Genomic DNA, 23,677 nt, shown 5'->3' on the forward strand with positions numbered 1-23,677 from the left:
TTGGATTTAGGTTATCGCAAGGCATCGCATGAACAAATTAACCTGTATTTCTGACAATTTACTAAGAAGAAGTTGAAATTAGTTTTAAACCACCATGACTGCACATGTACAGCTATATAAATAATATGCATTAAATATAATAAAATAGATGTAAACTGTATATACATTTACTGTATAAAGATCCCTCACTTTGAGAGTTTATGGTTATATATAAAGATACATATCGATCGCTTATATAGTATGAATATATCGCTATCTGCTTTTATTTTTTAAGAATAGAAGCAGTGTATCATAAAATAATAATCGTTATGTTTAATATTTATTTTATCCATCTCTAAAGTATGTCAGCAGTGGTGTCGTCACTCACTGGATGAGTAAACTGTGTGTGATAAATATCATGTGCATTTGCAGATTGAGGCCTCCCATGCACAGAGAAGTTTCAATAGTTGTCATAACTGGTTTAAAATCAGTGGATTCTGGTTAACTAGTCACACCCCCAATGCCAAATATAAAAGACAATTGTATAGCAAAAGTGTTCAAATGCTTGGTCCTGTGTAAACATCTCAATTTAGCCTAGAAAATACGCAAACTGCCTCGTACGTCGTTTGGCAGTGAGAAGAATTGAAAAGGAATAAAATACAAACTCGCACTCCATGAAGCCGGCAAGCACTACAAACTCAAGCTCCGATGTAGCATGTAAACTGTAGAAATATTCCTATTTACAAAAGTAATAACAAGACTTGTCGTTGTTTCTTATAAATATACAAAATGCAACGTAATAACTTGAATATTCATGTGCACAGGACTCCTGCCCAAGACCGTTTATATTCCACAGACACCTACGGTAAGATTTATACGATTTTTACCTTTAAACTTCAAACTATCTTCCACAGATGTATCCAAACACCGATTAAAGGAAATCCACCATCATGACCCTCACTATACTTACTGTGTGACAATTAAAACCCCCTTGACCCTCAAAAAATAAAATAAAAAACAGTTTAGCACTACAGGAGCACAATTTATCCACTTAGCAATGACGTGTGCTGACTACATTTCGTGGTCTCCGACATGCAAATTGCAATTTATAAGAATGCTAAGCGGAGTGTTTGTTTATTAAATTGTCTAATTAGAGGATGCATTCACCTACTGATATTATTAACACATTTTACCGTGATTAAATCCATTTTCCACCTACAGTAATTAGCACAGTAAATGCAAAAAAACGTCTTATGTTGTGCTGAAGAGCTTAAAGTAATGGTTCAAACTAAAATAATAATTTGATGAAAATTTACTCCCCCCTCAAGCCAACCAAGATGTAGATGAGTTTGTTTCTCCATCAGAACAGATTTGGAGAAATGTAGCATTGCATCACTTGCTCACCAACGGACCCTCTGCAGTGAATGGGTGCCATCAGAATGAGAGTCCAAACAGCTGATAAAAAACATCACAAGTAATCCACACCACTACGAGTCCATAATTCATAATAATGCTTCCTCCAGTGAAGAAGTCCATCCCTGTTGTCCTTTCACATCAAAATCCATCCACATATTTGTTTAGGACTGTTTTAGCTTATTTCTCTCCTGATTCAGTCAAGAAGACTTTTTTTTTATTGGAGAAAGCTATATTATGGATAGAGGCCTTGTGTGCAGTTAAAAATGCCTTAACGATGGATTTGTTTCTTTCAGACATGCAGTTTTTTTCTTCACAAGTCAGCTGCTGGACTGGAGTGGTGTGGATTACTTGTGATGTTTTTTATCAGCTGTTTGGACTCTCATTCTGACGGCACCCATTCACTGCAGAGGGTCCGTTGGTGAGCAAGTGATGCAATGCTACATTTCTCCAAATCTGTTCTGATGGAGAAACAAACTCATCTACATCTCGGATGGCCTGAGGGTGAGTCAAATTTTCAGCAAATATTCATTTTTGGCTGAACTATTCCTTTAAATTTTGCATTATAACCTACACTATGTAACTGGACCGGACTTCACGTTCAATTCCAGTGTTTCACAACCCTTTTTTCCTATTGTAGAGCTCTACCGACTCTTTCTGGAACTATGCATCAGTGCAACATTTGTGACGGCTTAGCACATGCAGGGAAACGTGTCAAAACAGACGTCATGGAACAAATCTCCTGCTGTGGTGAAGCAGATCCCACGTCAGAGGCAGCATCTCACCATGTCGTACGAAAGTAGAAAACCTAAAGGCCAGTGAGGTCCACGATGGCTTTGATGAAGATGGTGTCGTCACGTATGTATGAGTTCTTGCCCTCCAGCTTGGACAGTGGACAGAAGAGCGGGCAGCCGCTGGCGATGTTCATCTCGCTTACAGGCCTCTGGAATGAGGAGGAAGTGATGTCGGGACGGAACGCATCGATGATGTGCTCTCTGTTACTCTGGTCCAGCAGCATCAGCGTCACCTGGAAGAAAGTAACTAACTTCAGCTCACAAACACATAACAATGCATGCATTTTGAACTAGGCTAGGTTAGGCTGGGATAATCGCTTCATTTCATTTTCCCCACCTGCATAGCCTTGGTTACACCACAGAATGTTAATACTATTCTTAATATTAAAATAGATAATCAAATATAGAATTTAATAACATAAAATATACTAGTTTAATTATTTAATTTTAATTATATTATAATCATACTGTTAATATACTACAGTTTTATTATTTGTTATTATTGCAAATAAAATATGTAATATTAATATTCAAATGAATCTACATCTATTGATTATTCACAAAAATAAATTTGTTCACTTAAAATGCCCTTATATAATGTATAATTTGAAAAAGGTTATATTTTTTATTTTATGTATTCACCTGGTTTGTTTATATATATATATATATATATATATATATATATATATACATACACATACATACATACATACATACACATTACTGTTCATTGTTTTATATCACTGTAAAAAAAATTCCCACCTATTTCAACTTAAAATCTCAGTTCAGTTACTGCCTTACATTTTTTAAGTATAATCAACTTACAAGTAATTTGCACAAATCATTTCAACTTTTACAATTACATGAAACTGACTTACAAAAAAAAGTTGAATTTCATATAACTTATTAAAAAAAGTTGAAATTGCTTAATTTATTTTGATGAGTTAAAGTCATGTTAAAACATTATAAGAAAATATGCAGTATTAACATATTTTAATCCTAAATTCAACAAAAAAAACATCTACTTGTCTGGCAATGGATGATCTAAAAAGGCTTCTAAGTTATTTATTAATGCATTCTCTTCACTCTTTATATAAATACTATGCAATATTAATATATTCGATCCTAATTTATTCACAAATATATATATTTTATCTAATTAATTACATGATGTGGTGATTAATTAATCTAATTAATCGCAAATTAATCGCACATCTAATTTGGCTGAGAAATTATTACCAAAAGATCATTTAAAGTCATTGTTGTGTAAAGCATCAAAATATTTATCATGGTCTCTTTTGGACCATGAGGGTGAGCAAATGGTGAGACAATTGTCATTTTTGGGTGGGTGAACTATACCTTTAATCGTTTATTTTATTAATTTTATTATTATTACTATGGAAATATTAAATTATTTCTTTAATGAAATGATACTCTAAATAAGAAATTAAAACTGCCAGTAGGTGGTGGTAAATGTGTTAATGATTAAGTCATCGAGTCATTTATTCATTCATTTGATTCAAATGGCTGATTCATTCAGGAGTGAAGTAAATGGTTCTCTTTATGAATGGTCCATTGAATAATTACGCTTGTTCGACTTGAAGTGGATCATCACCATCAGACCAATCGGTGTTTGACATCAAAGTACCGCAAGAGTAATCAGAGAGCAGACGGCTCCTTATGCTTTCGAATCGCTCTCGCGGTACTTTGATGCCATACACCGATCGGTCTGTGCAGCGCCGCTTTAAATCCAACACACCTATGGCCAATTGTTCAACAAGCTGTAGTGTCTGCGTAGGCTCATTGATGGTTTATTACACTTTGTTTTAAGAGACCCTTTTAGCCTGTTGACATTTGCATATTAATTACCGACCTGGCCTCACCGACTACATTTATAAGGATGCTAAATTGCCAATGGTTTTTCCCCACTATCAAAAAGATGCTAGATAGATCACCTCTCTGGTCTCCCTATCAAACTTCAAACACATTCCGAAGAGGAGTGAATGACTTTAAACGCCTATATTCAAGTGTATGAGTGTATCTCTGCTTTAATATCGTCTAGGGGTTACTTTCTTGGTATCAAAATGATCTTCTTTTTATTCCTTTTTATTTCTCCCGCTCAAAATTCATGCCTCAGATTGGCCACTCCACCCAAAAGGTGGGTGCGGCTATGAACTATCAAAAGTTCAGAACTCAAACTAATCATCGCTCAAAACTCTTCTTCTTGAGACGGACACGCTCCGAAAAACTCTCCTCTTCGAATTTAACCTTCTTTTTGATTTGAATTTTGATTCTCTGATGATTCTCATTTAGGTTGTGGTTAACTGATGTGAAATACTGCCATTCTTTTGCTCTTCTCTCTCTTCCTTACTTTCCTTCATTCTGTATGTATGTATGTATGTATGTATGCATGTATGTATATGTGTATATATATATATATATATATATATATATATATATATATATATATATATATACGTGTATATATTATATATGTTTTGCTTAGTTGAGTTGTATGTTAGCTATAGTCCCAATTATTAAATCCCTTATATTCACAATTGATTGTCTCTGTGTCCTGCTCACGATTCGAAGTCACTGAATGCTGCTCCTTGCCACATGCTAAACTACTGCTAGTACTGTATAAGTAGGAAGGCTATTGTTCCTTGGCCAGGAAAATAATCTTTCCTAGAATTGATAAATAATTATATTGTCTGCTCAGTGGACGGACAGATCAAATAATTGTAATATCGATTCAGTTACAGTTAATTCTAAGATCTAAGCTGAATATTTATTATTAATTATAACCAGTTATAATTAATTACAAATATTCCCCTTTTGAGCTAATTTGCTGCATATTTTAGGGTGGAGAACCGCGGGCACATTCAAACTTTGTTTGTGAGCAAACTCAGTATCAATTTATTTGTGTTTTTGTATTATGTGCGCTTAGAGTGAGACAAGTCGCAGCGCGGACTCACTCTCTTGATTGGATGGTTTAAAGCCACCTCCAGTACTGTATTTTTAACAGCCTCTATTTGTCTAACATTTAGTCACTGTTAATTGTTCAAGTAAACTGCAGTTCATAATATTAAAATTGTTCTGTAAAGATCTCTTAACATTACATTTTAATATTATCAAAATCGCCTGTTGGAACGAAGAAATCTTCCTTCATTGCGATAAAGATTGATTTGAGCGGTGCTCCTCTTATCATCTTTTAAAGGCCTTATGTGATTGTATCCCTAGATTGAAGTTATTTGTGTTGCAAATTTCATTCAGCTAGATGATCGTTACTCTCCCAGGTTAACAATTAGTGTACGGATGGGTGCCTAATTCAAATCTAATCATATCTAATTGGTATGTAAATGAGAGTCCTAAAAACCTTGATCAAGTGATAATTTGTGTAATAACAGCAAAGGAATCCTGTTGTTTATAATTTTTATTGTGTAACAGGCAGCGAAGAAACCCTGCCACACACCTTTGTGCAGTTAATTTGCACAAACTAAAAATCGGTTTGGATCAAATTGCATTGTACTTGTGAACACTGCATTAAATCGGCCGCTAGAGCGAGATCACACTAGACTCGCTCAGATTTAATCACAGTACCTTTGATTAACACTAGAGGGCAGGTTAGTTAAGTGTCTAGCGCTTCTCAAATTTCACCTCTACCCTCCTCTCTTCTGAACCTTGGGTGGCTCACCCACGCCACCTTGTGGCCATTCCCAGTAGGTTGGTTTTCCTTGGTTAGCCCTGTCATTGCATTTGAAAAACTTATTCCAATTCTCCCTTGGTTTGTTTTACTTTATTTTATTATCATAACTTTGATTCTTCTCCTTTTTATTTTTATTTTTTTATTGTTATTATCATTCTGTATTATTCAGGCCTCTTTCTCTCTTGCCTTAGCCACTCACTTGTTTAAATTTAGTTCAAACAGTGTTTGAATTTAAATTTAAAATTAATCTCTGCATTCTAGGCATTTGTGTGTACCTCTAGGTAGCACTCCCTCTAGTGCTTAGTTGGTGAAGCGACAGTTACCTCCACGGCAGATCACAGTGAGCTGCCATGGGATCCTGACTGGATCACCCCTATCCATTACTAAGCCCAGCCCATAGAATACTGACCCATCCAGCTAGCAAAACCCCAAAATCAGGTTTCTCCTCAACCTGTAAGGTAAGGCCTGCTCCTGCTATCCCAGTAAGGCCAACACACTCTCTACCCTATCTCTCTGTGTTTTGATTTATTTGTTTGTTTTTCATTTTGTTCTGTTTTGCTTGCCTAGAGACCGTACCTTTGAGAATCATCAGGGAAGGCTGAGTAAGAGATTGACGACCCAAGCTGCCAAAGTCTTTAGATGATCACGCTGTCAACAATCCTTAGTTAGATCCTTTCCGGTGCCCCCACAACAATTAGACACACCTTGCCATTAACGGCCGAGGTAACTGGTGCCGGGTCTACCCTCTGTTAACTGTTTGTATCCATCAAACAGACCGGGCATAGAACATAAAATTACTAGAATTGCAGCCTGCTAAAGCTATAAGGACTTGCATTGGCCTTCTGTGCTGTCCCAGGCTGAGGAAGCTCAGAGAAACTGGGTGTGCGCTCAAAGTCAACTGGACCAGCTAGCGTCGGAGACTCAGCACAGCTGCAGGAGGAAGTAGAAAGACTCCAGAAAGCCTTGACTGATCTCTGTGTAGATACAGCACGCCGAGAGCAGCAGGGAAAGGACGCCAGAGAGGGGCTGAGTGAAAAACTCCAGCAAGCTGAGGCTCTTCTGATGATAGCAGAGACTGAACTCAAAGAAAGAGATGCCAGGGCCAAGGCCTGTGAAGGCCATCTGCAAAGTTCCCGAGCTGAAGTCGGTGCCCTGGCCCAACAAAGAGACTATTTAAAAAAAGAACTTGACCCAGTTCACCGAGAGCTTAAACATACATATAGACTGCAAAGTGACTCTGAAAGGGAAATGCACACCAGAATTTCCCCTAACCAGTAGACTGATACCTCCTAGACAAGAACTCCCAGTTCGAAAGGGGGGTGAGAGCCCACTGCTCAAGACATCACCTGCCAGCAGAGGTGGGTAGAGTACCCAAAAACTGTACTCAAGTAAAAGTAAAAGTACTTGAAGAAATATTTACTCAAGTAAAAGTAAAAGTAATAGTCTGAATAGTTACTTGAGTAAGAGTAAAAAAGTATCGGATAAAAAAACTACTCAAGTAGTCAGTTACTAGTTACTTTGGATCATATACTGATTATACTATATTTTTATTTAGATATATAAACCAGCATCCCAGCCTCAAAACATACCTAACCAGCATATGCTGTTTTTTTGTTTTTGTTTTTTTCAACAACGATAAATCAATATATTTGAATGATCATATGACTCTGAAAACTGAAGTAACAGCTGATACAAATTCTGATTTGCATCACTGAGTTAAATTAAATTATATTTTAAAGTTTAATTATGTATTATAAATGTATATAACCTCGGAGAAGAGTGAAAACTCCTCACATGACCGCTACAGAACATCTGAACATAACGAAACAAATGCACATTGACGGATCTTCTTCCGTCTGTTCTGCAAAATGTAAACAAATGTAGCCTTTATTTCTGCAAGCGTAAATATTGTGAAAATATCAATATTAATTGTGTCTGGGCAAGGCATTCCTCCTGGAACTAACGCGGGTTTGGCGGGTGTTTATTTCATACTCTGTGACAGCTTATTTAATGAATAAATTATACAATGTATTTAATGTGTAAGGTACATGTACAACAAACTGGTAATGTCATGGTATCGTGTATTGTAATCGAATCTATACCTGTGGAACCGACAGCACACGCGGTGTTCATCTAATAAAGATCTTCGTAGCTAGCAAACCAGCCTTTGCAGATTCGCTTTCAACTGACTGTAGATCCAAAGCCATGTCTTCAACGCTCTTGATGTTACAACTCTGAGTGAGAACCGCTTCAGACGACTCAGCGCGTGCGGCAGGGAACTGAACGAATCATTCAAACTGATTCGCGAACCGATTCACTGGTTTGCCAACTGGTTTGATCAAGCCTTCGAACAGAATTGACTCAAAAGAATGAATCATTCGCGAACGGGCATCGCTCATTGCCCAGAAAAAAAGTAGACGGCGCGCTTGGAATAAATCGAAGGATTTTTAACTTGTATTGCATTAAGATAAAATAACGAGAGGAGCGTCGCCCACAGTAACGAAGTAAAAGTACCGTTTTTTCACTAAAAATGTACTCGAGTAAGAGTAAAAGTACCCATTTTTAAATATACTCTAAAAGTATTAGTTGCCCAAAAATTTACTCAAGTAAAAGTAAAAGTACTTGAAGAAAAATTTACTCAAGTAAATGTAACTCGTTACTACCCACCTCTGCCTGCCAGCATCCCAGAACCCCCAGCAGCAGCAAGGGGGTGGGAGCCTTTCCAAAGGCTGTCTTCCAGTCACGGTGTGTCACCTAAAGAATTGGATAAGCTGGCTAGAAACATTCCCACTTTCACTCCAAACCCTGCAGAAGGCCACAATGTGCACGATTATTTAAAAGACATTGACTTTCACTTGCAAACTTTTGCCAATGTTATCACACGAGACAGACTCTATCTGCTCAGAATCACCGCCAGCCGTGAAGTCTGGAGCTTTCTAGACCAACAGCCAGAAACGGTCAAAGTGGATTACCAGCAACTGCAGCAGGCTTTGATTAAGGAATTCTCTGACCCAGAATCAGAGCAAGGACTCATTACGGCCATGGACCTTAAACAGGGCAGACAGGAAACCACACAGTCCTTCCACAACAGGCTCAGACAGGCATACTTTGGAGCATGGAATGAGCCAGGAATGGAAGAAGAATTCAATTTCAAAACTCTGTTCCTCCTGAACCTGCACCCAATAGTGAGTCACCATTTGGGGGTTCTGGCTTGCCCACGGACTATGTCCACCCAACAGCTGCGAGACTTAGCCCATAAGGCCTATGTCAAACAAAGAACTGCTTCTGAAAAGATGGGAAAAACCCCCACAATCTATCCTGTCACTAATCAGAGTTCAGAACTTGCTCTAGAGGGCGCCGAGCCAAGCCACAGTGACAAACCTGTCAACACAATGTCAAGATCCTTCCCAGCCAGCAGAGGCCAGCGTGGCGACGGTGGTGCCCGTCCAAAGCACCAGACTAGGCACCCCGAGAGATCCTGGGACAGGTAACAACCACCTCTCAACCGAAAGGGTGAAGCCACCTGGGAAGCTAAGAGACGGCCCAAGGGGAACCGACACAAGCATCGCGCTCGGACTGCCGGCAGCAGAACCCCTCTTAACATGCCCTGGACAAGCCCAAATATAAACTGTCAGCCGAACAAAACCAGGAAGCTACGTCTGAATCAGCAGAGATTATGAGACTTTTAAAGGAGCTCCTCCAGAAAAAGCCCCACAAGGGAGACAAAAAGGATGAGTCAGATCAGTTATGACTAAGGATGAGATCTGACCCCAACGCCCACTCAGAGTCCTCCCAAAATGAACCTCCCAACCAGATCACTGCTAATCCACTGTTAACCACAGGACCAGATATCCCATCACCAAGTGATGACATCATGCAACCATCTCAGCTGATTGTTGAACCACAAGAGCCAGCCAACATCCAGCACCACACCTCCAGCCAGGACCCCAAAGTACCCAAAAGCACGGTTTTGGTGGTCTGCCTCCCTGATGAGCCACACGAAACCAGCTCTGACTGCTTGCCAGTCACCACACAAGCCCCAGTGCCAAGACTCCTGGGGAAACTGATCGAAAAGGGGGTGGCCAAAAAACAATACCTGGCCATCACATTGGAAAATGAGGTGAGACTGGAAGCTCTCGTGGACACTGGAGCTGACCTCACTTTAATGTCAAGCCAACTTTTTGACAGACTTCAGATTGAAGCCAAGAGACAGAATCGAACTCTTAAATATCAGAGGTGTGTGCTGAATGTGCAATCCTACAGCCAAAATGAGGTCCAACTTGAACAGGTAGCTCCAATTCACCTGACCATCGGCCCTATGAGCTTAGTGCACCCTGCGTACATTTCCCCATTGGACACATACCCTCTCCTCATTGGCAAAGACCTGCTAGACCGCTTTGAACCCCTGTTAGACTTTAAACAGCTGAAAATTTGGGCTCAAGTGCGAGAACCTCTGCCTCCTCAGTCACCAAGATCACCCCAGACAGACTGCCAAGTCACAAAGGTCACAGAAACTCTCGCCACCAGCCGCGGGAACGTCTCGACCCAAGAACAAGGTTCAAGGTCGCTGCTCTGTGCTTTCGAGCTAGCCAAAGACTCTGACTCATATGGCCCCCAGGTTACGGGGGGCTTACAGCTGAATGATGTCACAACAACAGACCCCATACTAGCACTGTGGGCAGACAATTCCGCCATCAGCCTCTCACTGTTAATAACAAATGCACACGATTCTCTTTGAATCCCTGTCTGTCCACCATGGTGACTGCCAAGTGCATCTGTGCCTTGAACTTGAAGTGGAATGACAGACGTTTAACCCATTACTTCCTGGTCCTTCCAAACCTACCGCATGTTGTATACATTGGAGCGGACATTTTGATTCGCCTCAGGGCTCACGTGGACATGATCAATGAAGTGATATGGGCTCCAATGACCTCACAGTCCCCCACTGTTCCTGTCAACCATGAGAACCTCCCGTCAGGCCAAACCATCCCTGAGGCCTGCACGCTAATCAACGAACAAGAGACTGTAGTACCAGCCTACACCAAAGGGGTCGCTGTTTGACTCAACCTGCGATACAGTCAAACCCTTAGCCACACATTGGGTTTCTTCCAGCCCTCACCCGAGTGTGGGGAACTGGGCCTCACTTTGGAAGCCACACCCCTCGTTGAAGTGACATCTCGGGCAGTGTACATCCTGTTCAACAACTGCACGGCAATGGATGTCAGAGTGCCTAAGGCCCGCCTTCTGGGATGGCTAGTGAGTTACGACTTCCATGACTTTGAACTGATTTTACCAATAATTGGATCCATCCCAGATTCAATGATTCCAGAAGGAAGCTCAGGACACACAGTGTCAACAGCACCCTTCAAGGTCATCACCATCATTTCAGTCATACCAGTGGTCAAGGAGCAGGTGTGCAGAACTGAGCTAACAGAAGACCAACATCTTGCCATGTATACAGTCTCTAACCACGCCACCGGCGAGAATGACAATGCGACTGCACCTCTGACTGCCCATGGCACAGAGGAAGTAATGACAGAAGAGCCGTACCCAGGATTTGAGACACAAGTCCAGCAAATTCTGAAAGATGCTGATGCCATACAGGAGAATGCAGACCGCCACAAACTCTGTCAAGTCCTGTACAAATACAAAGCATCATTTGCCATGGGCTCTTTAGATTGTGGCCTCACTAACCTCCATACTGTGCGTGTCCCAACGCACCCAAAAGCTCCAACCACTTTTGTCAAGCAATACAAGATACAGGAGATCATCAACTCCATGCTTGAGAAAGGTGTCATCCGTCTATGTAACAGCATCTACTCTGCCCCTGTCTGGCCTGTCCTGAAACCAAACAGCAAGTGGCGGTCAACCATCGACTATAGGAAACTGAACCAACAGGTGCCATTGTCGCAATGGCCCATGACCCAGCTGGAACAGGAAATACCAAGAATCAAAGGAGCCACAATCTTCTCCACTCTTGATGTGGCCTCAGGATTTTGGACTATACCAGTGCATCCAGATGATCAACACAAGCTGGCTTTCACCTTTTGCAATCGGCAGTACACCTTCACCAGGTGCCCATTCGGCTATGCCAACTCACCCGCCGAATTTAACATCTTCCTCAACAAAGCATGCCCAGATGCCAGAGTAAGAGGGAATTTAATCTATGTTGATGATGTTCTCATGAAAAGCATGACGGTGGCTGATCATCTGAAAGAAATTGACCTGTCCTGCACCAACTGACCGCCGCCAGCGCCAAGATTGCCCTCCACAAAGGACAATGGTGCAAAACCAAGGTCAACTACGTGGGCCTGCTCATCGGACCACGGGGTATTGAGCCCCAAACCAGCCGCATCCAGGCCATTCAGAACATCAAGCCACCCACCAATGTCTCAGAACTCCGAAGTTTTCAAGGTGTCTGCAACTATTCACGGCAGTTCATTGAGAACTATTCGGACATCGCACGCCCTCTCACTGCCCTTCTGAAAAAGGACTGCCCCTTCATCTGGACAGACAATCAGCAAAATGCCATGAATGATCTGAAATGACATCTGTGCATTGCTCCAGGTCTGGCATACCCAGATCCACAGAAGGAGTTCTACTTGGACGCTGGATTCTCTGGATGCTCTGACGACACACCGACTGAGAGCGTAGAAGCAGAAAGGCCCCAACTACTGCCACCGACCTGCCACAGGTATTTTGATGAGAATGTCTGCCAAGGCATGCCCACAGCCTACGTCGATGGATGTTCCTACAACCACGAGGGCATCCTAAAGGCTGATGCTGGTGTTCTCTGGCTAAATGATCGACCTTGCCCACCACAACACGTCAAGCTGGGTCCACAATCATCACAATATGCTTAGGTAGCGGCTATTCTCATAACCCTGCAAATAGCATTGACCCATAACATCAGAGAACTGCTCATCTGCACAGACTCCAACTATGCCAGACTTGGCTTCACATGCCATCTTCCAGGCTGGAAGCAAAATGGTTTCGAGACGGCAAACAACAAACCAGTTAAACACCAACACCTGTTCCAGGCATGCGACGACATCACAAGTGAACATGATATGATTGTCTACTGGAAGAAAGTGAAAGGACACTCGAACCTGGTACAGACAAGGACCTCAACGACCAAACGAATGCCCTAGCCAAAGCAGGTGCACTACACGGCAAGTTATGGTCTCCACTTATGAGACACTAAAACAAGTGGCATACTGGCCCGGTATGCAGCAAAATGTGGCAGAGTATGTGAAAGGAAGCGTTGTTTGGTGCCAATTCCAACCAGCAAACGCAAACCACAGAGCCCCACTGCAGCGCAGAGGAGTCACATTTCCTTGGTCAGACCTCCAAATTGACTGGGTCAGACCCCTACCCAGGTCAACAAGAGGCAACAAGTATTTCCTCACAGTCGTATGCCAGTTCACAAAGTGGGCAGAATGCCTCCCAGCACCCAACGACACTGCACAAACTACAGCATACCTCCTGATGAATCATATTCTCCAGGTTCAGGCTGCCGCTGAGAATCAACTCAGACAGGGGAACCCACTTCACAGCTGAGATCATGCAGCAGATTTGGAAACTTCTGGGAATACAAGCACAACTGCACATAAGTCACCATCCAATCTCTTCGGGTCAAGTGGAACGAACGAATCGGACTGTGGTCAGCATGCTAAGAAAATACGTGTCTGCTAACCAGAAGGACTGGGATGTGAAACTTCCCCTGGTGCTCATGGCCATCAGAGCAACTCTACATGAGTCAACAGGTGTGCCTCCCTTTCAACTACTGACAGACCTGCTGTACCAGCCAGGGGACTCCAACCTTGTCACCGCCTACACCACTCACCAATACCTTGGCTAACTTGTCCTTGCTATAGTTCTCAAACACAGACTGTCCTGAACAGACAAAAACTGCCCTCACTGATCCACTGCCTTTCTCCTCCTTCTCTGAACCAGTATGCTGCTGTGGCTCTCCATCCTATGCCTCCAGCTAATCAGAGGACAGCCGCAACCTGATATCACATCACCAGGTCCAGCATCAGGCATTGTACTGAGGGACCCAGGCGGAGACAATGCTGAACCTGACCAAGGTTAACACCAAAACTGAGGATCCAAAGGCTGGGAAAATTAGTAACCACCTGCCATCCGGCCTTCCCGTTCCACCTGCCATCTAACCATCAGGATCCAACTGCCAGCTGGCCTTCATGATCCACCTGCCATTCGACCTTCATGATCCACTGTTGTCTGATGATGTCTCCATCTGAACATCCTCAGCCAAAAGGGGGAATTTTGTAGCGTCTGCGTAGGCTTATTGATGGTTTATTACACTTTGTTTTAAGAGACCCATTTAGCCTGTTGACATTTGCATATTAATTACCGACCTGGCCTCACCGTCTACATTTATATGGATGCTAAATTGCCAATGGTTTTTCCCCACTATCAAAAAGATCTCCCTATAAAACTTCAAACACATTCTGAGAGGAGTGAATGACCCCCAGGCAATATTGTCTAGGAGTTACTTTCTTGGTATCAAAATTATCTTCTTTTTATTCCTCGAACAATGATGTACACTATGTGATCGTGAAATGCATCATACAATTTTTACTATGCTTTGAAGTAAAACTGCACCAACTCCCCAGACCAGCAATAAAAATGCAAATGAGCCATAAACGGAGACAAAGAAAGTCTCTCCCGCTCAAAATGCCTCTGATTGGCCACTCCACCCAAAAGGTGGACTATCAAAAGTTCCGAACTTAAACTAATCGTCGCTCAAAACTCTTCTTCTTGAGACGGACACGCTCCAAAAACTCTTCTCTTGAGTTTAACCTGGCAGTTTTACCTTCAAGTAACTTTGTGGACTCGCTGTGGACTTTCCTATCTTCAGAAGGACCAGAGCAAATTCTAAAGAAATCATCAAGAACCTCTTGTCTACCGCATCAGGACTCTTATTCAGCCACAAAACCAATGCAAGTAACCGTTTAATTGATGTGAAATACTGCCATTCTTTTGCTCTTCTCTCTCTCTTCCTTACTTTCCTTCATTCTGCATATATATATATGTGTGTGTGTTTTGCTTAGTTTAGTTGTATGTTAGCTATAGATACTGTTAAGTGCTTTGACACAATCTGTATTGTTAAAAGCGCTATATAAATAAAGGTGACTTGACTTGACTATAGTCCCATTTATTAAATCCGTTATATTCACAATTGATTGTCTCTGTGTCCTGCTCACGATTCGAAGTCACTGAATGCTGCTCCTTGCCACATGCTAAACTACTGCTAGTACTGTATAAGTAGGAAGGCTATTGTTCCTTGGCCAGGAAAATAATCTTTCCTAGAATTGATAAATAATTATATTGTCTGCTCAGTGGACGGACAGATCAAATAATTGTAATATCGATTCTGTTACAGTTAATTCAAAGATCTAATCTGAATAGTTATTATGAATTATAACCAGTTATAATTAATTATAAATATTCCCCTTTTGAGCTAATTTGCTACAAAGCATAATGGTTCACCCAGTTAATTCAAAACGTGGATTAAGAAATTAAATGCAGCTATTAAATGTGTCACTCAGAGACGAACAGTTCTGCTTTGTCTTTATACTTTCGTTGCCAAAATTGAGCAAAACAGACAACATTGTGTCTAAAATAACACAATATTAACTTCTTACTTACTGAACTGTTTTATAAGATCAGTATCACATTTGCACTCGTGTGATATTGCACTTAGCCTATTGCTGGTGTGATATTGCTTAACTATGATGTAAATATGAGACAAAAACTCAAACAGGGGCATTTTTGCCCCATATCTTGAATTTTAAGGACGTTCTAACTACATCACGCAGTGAGTACAATCAGCTGTATGACATCAGATGACCCACATAGGTCTGGGGCGGGGCAAGTGCGTTAAATGCGTTATTTTTCACCGTAATTAATTAATCTAATTAACGTGTTAAATTACCAGCCCTAATATATATATATACACACACACATAAATAAATTACTTAATCACGTAAAGCTTGTCCTATTTGAATTTAAATGACCTTTCACAATTATTATTTTTATCAAGAGTTTTACTAAAAATACTGTAAAAATGAATACTCCTCATTGCAGCTTTAATACAAAACCAGTCATAAGTAGCACGGGTATATTTGTAGCAATAGCCAAAAAAACATTGTATGGGTCAAAATTTTTGATTTTTCTTTTATGCCAAAAATCATTAGGATATTAAGTAAACATCATCTTCCATGAAGATATTTTGTAAAGTTCCTTCCGTAAATATATAAAAACTTAATTTTTGATTAGTAATATGCGTTGCTAAGAACTTAATTTGGACAACTTTAAAGGCGATTTTCTCAATATTTCGATTTTTTTGCACCCTCAGATTCCAGATTTTCAAATAGTTGTATCTCAGCCAAATATTGTCCTATCATAACAAACCATACATCAATGGAAAGCGTATTTATTCAACTTTCAGATGATGTATCTCAATTTAAAGAAATTAACACTTCTGACTGGTTTTGTGGTGCAGGGTCACAATTAGCATTAAGCATAATTAGCATATGTCTGAAGACAAGCAGTGAACAAAATGATGATGTACCTTCTGGTTGAAGGGCCATTTGAGCAGCGCATCACTCATTCCTCTCATCACCACAAAAAACAGCGAGAGATGCGTTCCACGACCCGTCCCGTCCCCGTTCAGGTAAATCCGCAGGCACATCTTATAGCCGTACTTGCTTGTGTAAAATGCTGAACAAAACCAAAGAGCATGTTGGTCCAAATATGTCATTGACAAATCAAAAAGAATTGCTGTGTCTGTTCTGACTAATGTGGTTGTATTTACCGGGTGAAAACATGGCAGGCGCCCGTCCAGCAATGGCATCTTGTCTCTTTTTAGTGAAATCTGATATCCGCCAAATGAAGACACCATCAAACGTGGTAGCAGACATCTCCCGCAATCTGCCCTCCATTTCAGCCACAGTCAGGTCTTTAACGCCCACCTGTCGCTCCAGCTGACGAACCTACATGAGACGAAGGGAGACATGATGGAGAAATACGGACGTGAGGCTGTTTGATTAGAGTTGGAGCATAAATGATTCTCACATGGCAAAGAAAGATGCGATCAGGGAGCTAAAGGTTTATACTGACAATATTAACCCTTTAAAGCCTACTGTATTATATTCAATATGCACATTTCTAAAGCCTCTAAATTATCTACAACATCTGAACTTTTCTGAAAAACCTGTTGTACACAATCTACTACATGCTTTCTGTCGTCTGACTGATAGTTTATCATTTTTAGCAAGCAAAAGGCATTTTAGTTGTAATTGTACAAATGTCCACCTTCAGCTTGTGCTTCACTTATCTTTTTTTGCTGTGAAATACTGATTTTTATGGAGTAAACATAAGAATAGCTCTTATATTGTTAGTAATATTTCAAGATGAACACTTAGGTTTACTTGATTATCCATACATAATTTTTTGGGAGAAATCATGTACAAATGTGAGTATCAAATAAAATCATCAGGCTTTTGAGGAAAGTTTTTTTGTTCATTTCTCAATCATCATTGTATTGCATTCCATTATACGTTTTGAAATTATAGAGCTTTGATCATAAAACTGAGCATTCATCAATGATCTTCCTATGGAATTTACAGGGTAACAACTGATATTTAAAGTCATTTTATGTAAGTATCTGCTATAGTGTTATACAAATCTCATTGATTTACAAGCTATCAGAATAAAATTTTTCTTTTTGGCCATATAAATATCAGCATCTACATAAAATTGCATATTTTGCTCAGTTTGGGCCTTTTAAAATTGAGCTGTTTTCTTCCATATTCTCACTATATCATACTATAAAAGCCTAATGTATCAAATATGATACTCAATAAAAACACATATGCAACCTAAAATTTCAATAAACTTCCATTTCAAAAAATGTGATTTTTCTGATGATTATTTCCTATATCAGCCTTAACAGGTTTACCTTGTTACTAAGAGCCTCGATTTTGTCCTGATCGAGTCTGTGTTGGCGGTTGCTGGCCTCCATGGTGGTTGCGAAGCGCTCCACTTCTCGGTTTAGCACGCAGACCACGTCTTCAAACGTCCCCGCCTTCACCTCCAGCTCCTGGCAGCGACGGCCCAGATCCGCCACCTTGGTCTTCTCGCTGTGCAGCTGGAGCTCCAGCGCTGCGCCCACCGAGCTGGGCAGAGGAGTGAAGGAGGTGGACAGCGTGGCGGCGGGTGGAGGAGGAGGCAGGGGCGCGGCGGCGGCGGACGCGGAGGAGGACGAGGATGAAGAGGAGGGGACCCCCTGCACGGGAGGTCCGGTCGGGCCGGGGATGGCGCTCAGCTGACCGACTCTGGTCTCCAGGTCTCGGAGCGCCTGGTGAAGCTCGTGTGCTTTGTGACCGGCCAGCTCCAGGCTTTGGGGCTGCAGGCCCTCCAGACCGACCTTCATGCCCATGATGTAGTGCAACAGCAGGTTGAGATGTTCGTGAGCACAGGCACGCTCGTGATCGTGGATCTTCTCCTTCTCCACCTCAAAGAGAAACCAACTGGATTAACTCGTCCCATCTGATTTATGCTACAGATGTGAATGATTCCTCCAATCATGTGGTTTGCATCGTGCAACTGCATTGTGAGTTGAGTTCTGCACAGGATGCATATTTTTAATTAACTCTTATTTTTTTATTAGATTAGTTTATGTTTTAACTTAAGTTTTAGTCATTTTTTTAAATTTATTTTTTTATATTTCTATTTAGTTTAAATGTATTTTTATTTTTGTACTTCAGCGTTTATTTCAGCTTGGTTCCAAGTCGTTTTTTTTTTTTTTTTTTTACTTTATTTCCGTTTACAAACATTTTAATAGTTTTTATTTATTTGTAGTTCTTCACCTTCTAGTTTTATATTTGTATCTGTAAGAAATAAATTATTATTATTACATTAGCGTTTATTTTCAGTTTTATTATTTTTGCTTAAGTTTGTTGTGCTTTTGTAATTTAAATATTAATGTTTTTAAATATTTCTATTTAGTTTTCATTTCTATTTATTTTAGTGCTTCAACTTAGTTATTTTATTTCAGTTTGTTGCTTAAGTCATCACATTTTTTTTTAAAGTTTGTTTTTCATCTAAATATTTTTTTTTTTACTTTATTTCAGTTAAACATTTTAATAGTTTTATTTAATAATAGTCTATTCCCATACCAGATTTATTCATTATTCCCTATTCCATTGCTATTTTCTGAACACTGAACACTGTATTCTTTATTTTCTTTCACTTTAATTTTAGTTAATATTTTGTCATTTTGTTGTGTTTGTAATTTGTATTATTATTATTTATTTTTTTTATGTCTACATAGTTTTTATCAGTAATTTTTATTTATTAGTTTGAGTTATTCCAGTACTTCAAGTTTAACTAATATTTAGCATTTAGTTTTAACATTTAGTGTAGTTCATGACCATTTTTGGACTTTAACTGATGCTGTGTTTATTATTTGTAAAATTATTTTCAAAACTGTAAACTAGCTATGAAAACAGTACTTACTGACATGTCGCAGCCAACCACATGATATCTGCAAGGAGTCCTGAATTTGCTGCAGAACTTGATGTGGTCAACATACTAAAAAGAGGAGAGCAAAGAATCCATACATATTGCTTGTTCTGTTTTCTTAACTGAGTGTTACTGAATGATCATTTTCATACTCGGTGTGATATGTTTTTGATTACCACACCTTTTCCCTGGGGATTTTCTTCTTCGCACATCCTTCACAAATCATAGGATATTTGGGACAGATCTCATCATGGGCCTGTGAAAACAATATTTTGTGACATAAAGAGCTTTTTTCTTCCAATCTTTTCTCAGGCCACTCACTTACCTTGATCTTTTTGAAGTGAAATGGCTCTTTACAGTACTTGCAGTTGAGCGTTCTCTCAGGACACTCGCGTTCATTATGACGCTCCTGTTCGTTCAGTCTAATGAGCTCTTTGCACAAGGGACACGGAAGAATCATGAACTCACACTTCCCCTCATGACTCAACTACAACAAAAACAGTGACATGACACAAGTTACCCACTGAATAATGAGAAACTGTCCATTTACACTAGATATTTGTGCACATGTAGTTGTTACCTCGTAATCTTTAATACTGCCTTTCCAGGAGCAGCCTTCATTGAAGCACACGGCTGGAAGATTTTCAACTTCTCTTCTGGCAGCATTGTCGGGAAACGCCTGCGAGAAAACACAGCGAATGTGCATGCTCTACAATAAAGGTGTGGCTTTAAATAATTTTAAAAACGCTCACAAGTCTGTATATTTCACATTAAGCAAAGCATTTGCACTTACGCATCCTTGTATGAGGATTGACGTGGGCTCTTCGAAGATGTTCTCCTTGATACAGGCATTACATTTCTGCGGTCCAGATCTAAAATGGCAATGCAACACACATATACTATTTTGATATATGCATATATTAAACACATAATGCATTAAATTGACAAAAGTGACAGCAAAGACATTAATAATTGTGCAAAAATTTGGATACTGTTCATTTGAAGAATTTCTATTTTTATTCTTTTCTATTCCTCAAAATATCCTGAAAAAAATCAGTTTCACAAAAATGTGGGGCAGCAAATCATTATATTAGAATGATTTCTGAAGGATCATGTGACACTGAAGACTGGAGTAATGATGCTGGAAATTTTAAAATATATTCACATAGAAAATAGTTATTTTAAATTGTAATAATATTTCACATTTTTACTGTTTTGCTGTAATTTTGATCAAACAAATGCTGCCTTGGTGAGCAGAAGAAAAAAATATTTTTAATAGTAGGGTTCTCAAAAAGTATCATCATTCCAGTATTTTTATGATTTATGAAATTTCATGTCAATTTCATGTCAATTTCCCTTATGACCTTTGATTTAATGTTTTAAAGTCAATGCATCAGAAATGAATTTTATCGGCATCTGTTTTTGATCAGAAGACTGAATTACCCAACAGTCCGGTTGAAGCAGTAAAAACAAAAGCGATGGCCGCACTGCGCTTGGAACGGTCTCCTCAAAATGTTCTGACAGCAGTTGCATAAATGTTTGTCTTCAAGTTTGTTGGCCAGAATCTTCTTTGGGAACCCTGGCTTATTGTTCTCCATGGAGGACGGGGGAGAGGGTTCTTGAGCAGCCATGTCCTCCTCTAAACCTTCCTGATCTAAACAAAAGAGAATACACACACTGACATTAAACTCCTAAAAAACTTTTTAAAAAGAGTTTATAGCTCACAGTTCTGAGTTCACACAATTCTGACTTTCTCAATGTTGCGAGTTTATATTTTTCAATTCTGAGTTCATGTCTTTTCCTTGAAAATGCAAGTTTATATCTTGCAATTCTGACTTTTTCTTAAAAACTGGTTTATTTCGTAATTATTCCGTGGCCAAAATTTCATGACAATGTATTTATTTATTTGGTGAATCAGTGAGATAATGTAAAGTCAGGCAGACAATATCATAAAATAAACCCTTTCAGGGTGATGCAAAACCCTCAGTCAAATACATTTAAACTGTATAATTGTATCACTGCTATGGAAGCTTGTTTCTGCTACAAAATAAAATTGTGAATTTCATCTCAAAATTCAGACTTTGTTTTTTTTGGGGTTTCTTTTCAATTCTAAAGAAAAAAGTAAAAATTGCAAGATATAAACATAGAATTCAGATTTTTTTCCCCTGCAATGTTTTCTCATAAAAAAATTTAAAAGTGACACTTTATTGAACAATTTTGACTTTTCCCCCCCCTCAAAATTGCAAGTTAATTCCTTTATTATATTAATTTATTTGGTGAATCAGTGAGATAACGCAAAGGCGGACAGACATTATCATGAAATAAACTTGGCTCAGGGTGATGCAAAACCCTCAGTTTCAAATTAGGATCTTGATGATCTGACTGGGGTTTATTTTGCATTGTATGTTATTGTTTATCTAGCTATTTAGCAAATACTTTAAAGAACTGAATTAAATAAGCACTGACATGCAAAATGTATAATTGCACCTAACACATTTTGTGTGGTTTGTTATGTTTTTAGAAACATATTTAGAGCTGTCTTGCTGTTTGTAACCACATTGTGAACAATAAATAGCATTATTATTTATGCTTTTATACTATTTATTGCGTTTGATAAGATTGTTATGCTCCGCTAGCAATTGCACATGGTGAAATAAAAAGACTCTAAAGTAATTAGATAAACATTAAAAAAAAAAAAAAAAACCAAAACCCCCCCTAAGCTTTAATGTTTGACAGACTCGCGCACAGCAGGCCACATAATATGAAACCTAATCTCTTTGTTTCTGTTTCAGTTTTGCTTGTATGTGTGCGTTTGCATACAGACATCCACACAAACGATGTATAATAGTGTACAGCGGTGTAAACATTCACATGAAACACACACTAGAACCCTTCGTGCATATCTCAAAGCACTTTTGTCCGATATCGACCATGCAGCCCGTCGATATACATCATACAGTCAGCTGACAATTGCACATCTCATCTTTTCCTCTGTTGCTAAGCAAATATAACATCTTTCTGATGGTTGTTGCGTCCGTTCTGTTCCGCCACGCCTCTTTTACATGCATTAAAGGGATATGGAGATCCTGACAATAAACATGCATGCGACAAAATAATAATCAAAGAGTGCATTATGAGACAGACGCGCAGACTTACCGCTCAGCGATGAGATTTCGCTTTCATTTGCTCGGTTGTGCGCGGCTTCTGCTGGACGGAGGCGCGCGGCGCGGCTGCTGTGTTTTGGTGGTCGACATTGTTGAGAAGAGCGCGTGCTCTTTCACAGGATTACGTCATAATGTGAGCGTGCACTGGGCTTTTGAATCTCTGAGTGTTTTTGTGTGTGTGTGTGTGTGTGTGTGTGTGTGTGTGTGTGTGTGTGTGTTTTTCCTAACAGGAGGACTATCTATTTATCACACGATAACCTCCTGAAATGCAGGCAAAATTTTATTTGGTGCATAATGTAAATACATAATATCCATTTAAAGGTATGCAACTAATACTCTTTATTTTATTACTGTTAGTATTATTTTGTTTTTGTGCATAATGTAAATATAGTGCATACTATTCATACAAATGTATAATATTCATATTGACTCTTACACAGATCTGTACGTGTACAGCATCATATTTAAAACTAAAATAATGAATAATGATGATAATAGTGCTGATAATAATATCGAGGAATTTAGTAAAATAACATAATATTTTAGAAATATTATAGAATAATATTCTAAAATATATATAAAACCAAATGGTCAAAACATATGCATGTGCTCTATAGAGAGAGAGAGACAGATGATAGATAGATAGATAGATAGATAGATAGCACATGCATATGTTTGAATATTATTAGAATATTTTCTAAATATTAGCCTATAAAATATGTTATTATATTACATGTTGGATATATGCATAATCACACACACAAAATGTATTATTGTATAATATATTGTAGAATATTGTTATATTCTTATATGCATGTTTTGATTTTTTTTTGTTTTATGCATTCATATAATATAATATATACAGTAATAACATTATATTATATTATATTAATTATATTTGTTGTGAGTAGTGTAGATAGCAATATACTGTACTTTGCAGGGTTGTCTATTTAGATTGTGGATCCCATTCTACCGGCAGAGGCGCTAAAGCGCTGCTGTTTCATCATTCTACCGCTAGAGGCGTTAAGCGCCATAGCGCCGCTATTCATCATCCTACCGCTAGAGGC

At 39.3% G+C, this 23,677-nt stretch overlaps 1 protein-coding gene across 1 annotated transcript; it reads right to left on the reverse strand.

The window, feature by feature from the left end:
• Positions 1 to 1,845: 1,845 nt before the first annotated feature.
• On the reverse strand, positions 1,846 to 22,740 carry LOC131540710 (TNF receptor-associated factor 2). Its single transcript, XM_058775896.1, has 11 exons — positions 22,603 to 22,740; positions 20,890 to 21,100; positions 20,240 to 20,318; positions 20,027 to 20,125; positions 19,772 to 19,933; positions 19,628 to 19,702; positions 19,441 to 19,515; positions 17,882 to 18,436; positions 16,736 to 16,913; positions 16,493 to 16,641; positions 1,846 to 2,419 (listed from the first exon to the last, which is right to left on the reverse strand). Exons 2-11 carry the CDS (start codon positions 21,075 to 21,077, stop codon positions 2,201 to 2,203), a joined length of 1,779 nt encoding a protein of 592 aa, XP_058631879.1. The 5' UTR covers positions 21,078 to 21,100; positions 22,603 to 22,740; the 3' UTR covers positions 1,846 to 2,200.
• Positions 22,741 to 23,677: the final 937 nt, after the last annotated feature.

The sequence above is a fragment of the Onychostoma macrolepis genome, chromosome 05, assembly GCF_012432095.1.
Source record: "Onychostoma macrolepis isolate SWU-2019 chromosome 05, ASM1243209v1, whole genome shotgun sequence".
Taxonomy (NCBI): Eukaryota; Metazoa; Chordata; class Actinopteri; order Cypriniformes; family Cyprinidae; genus Onychostoma; species Onychostoma macrolepis.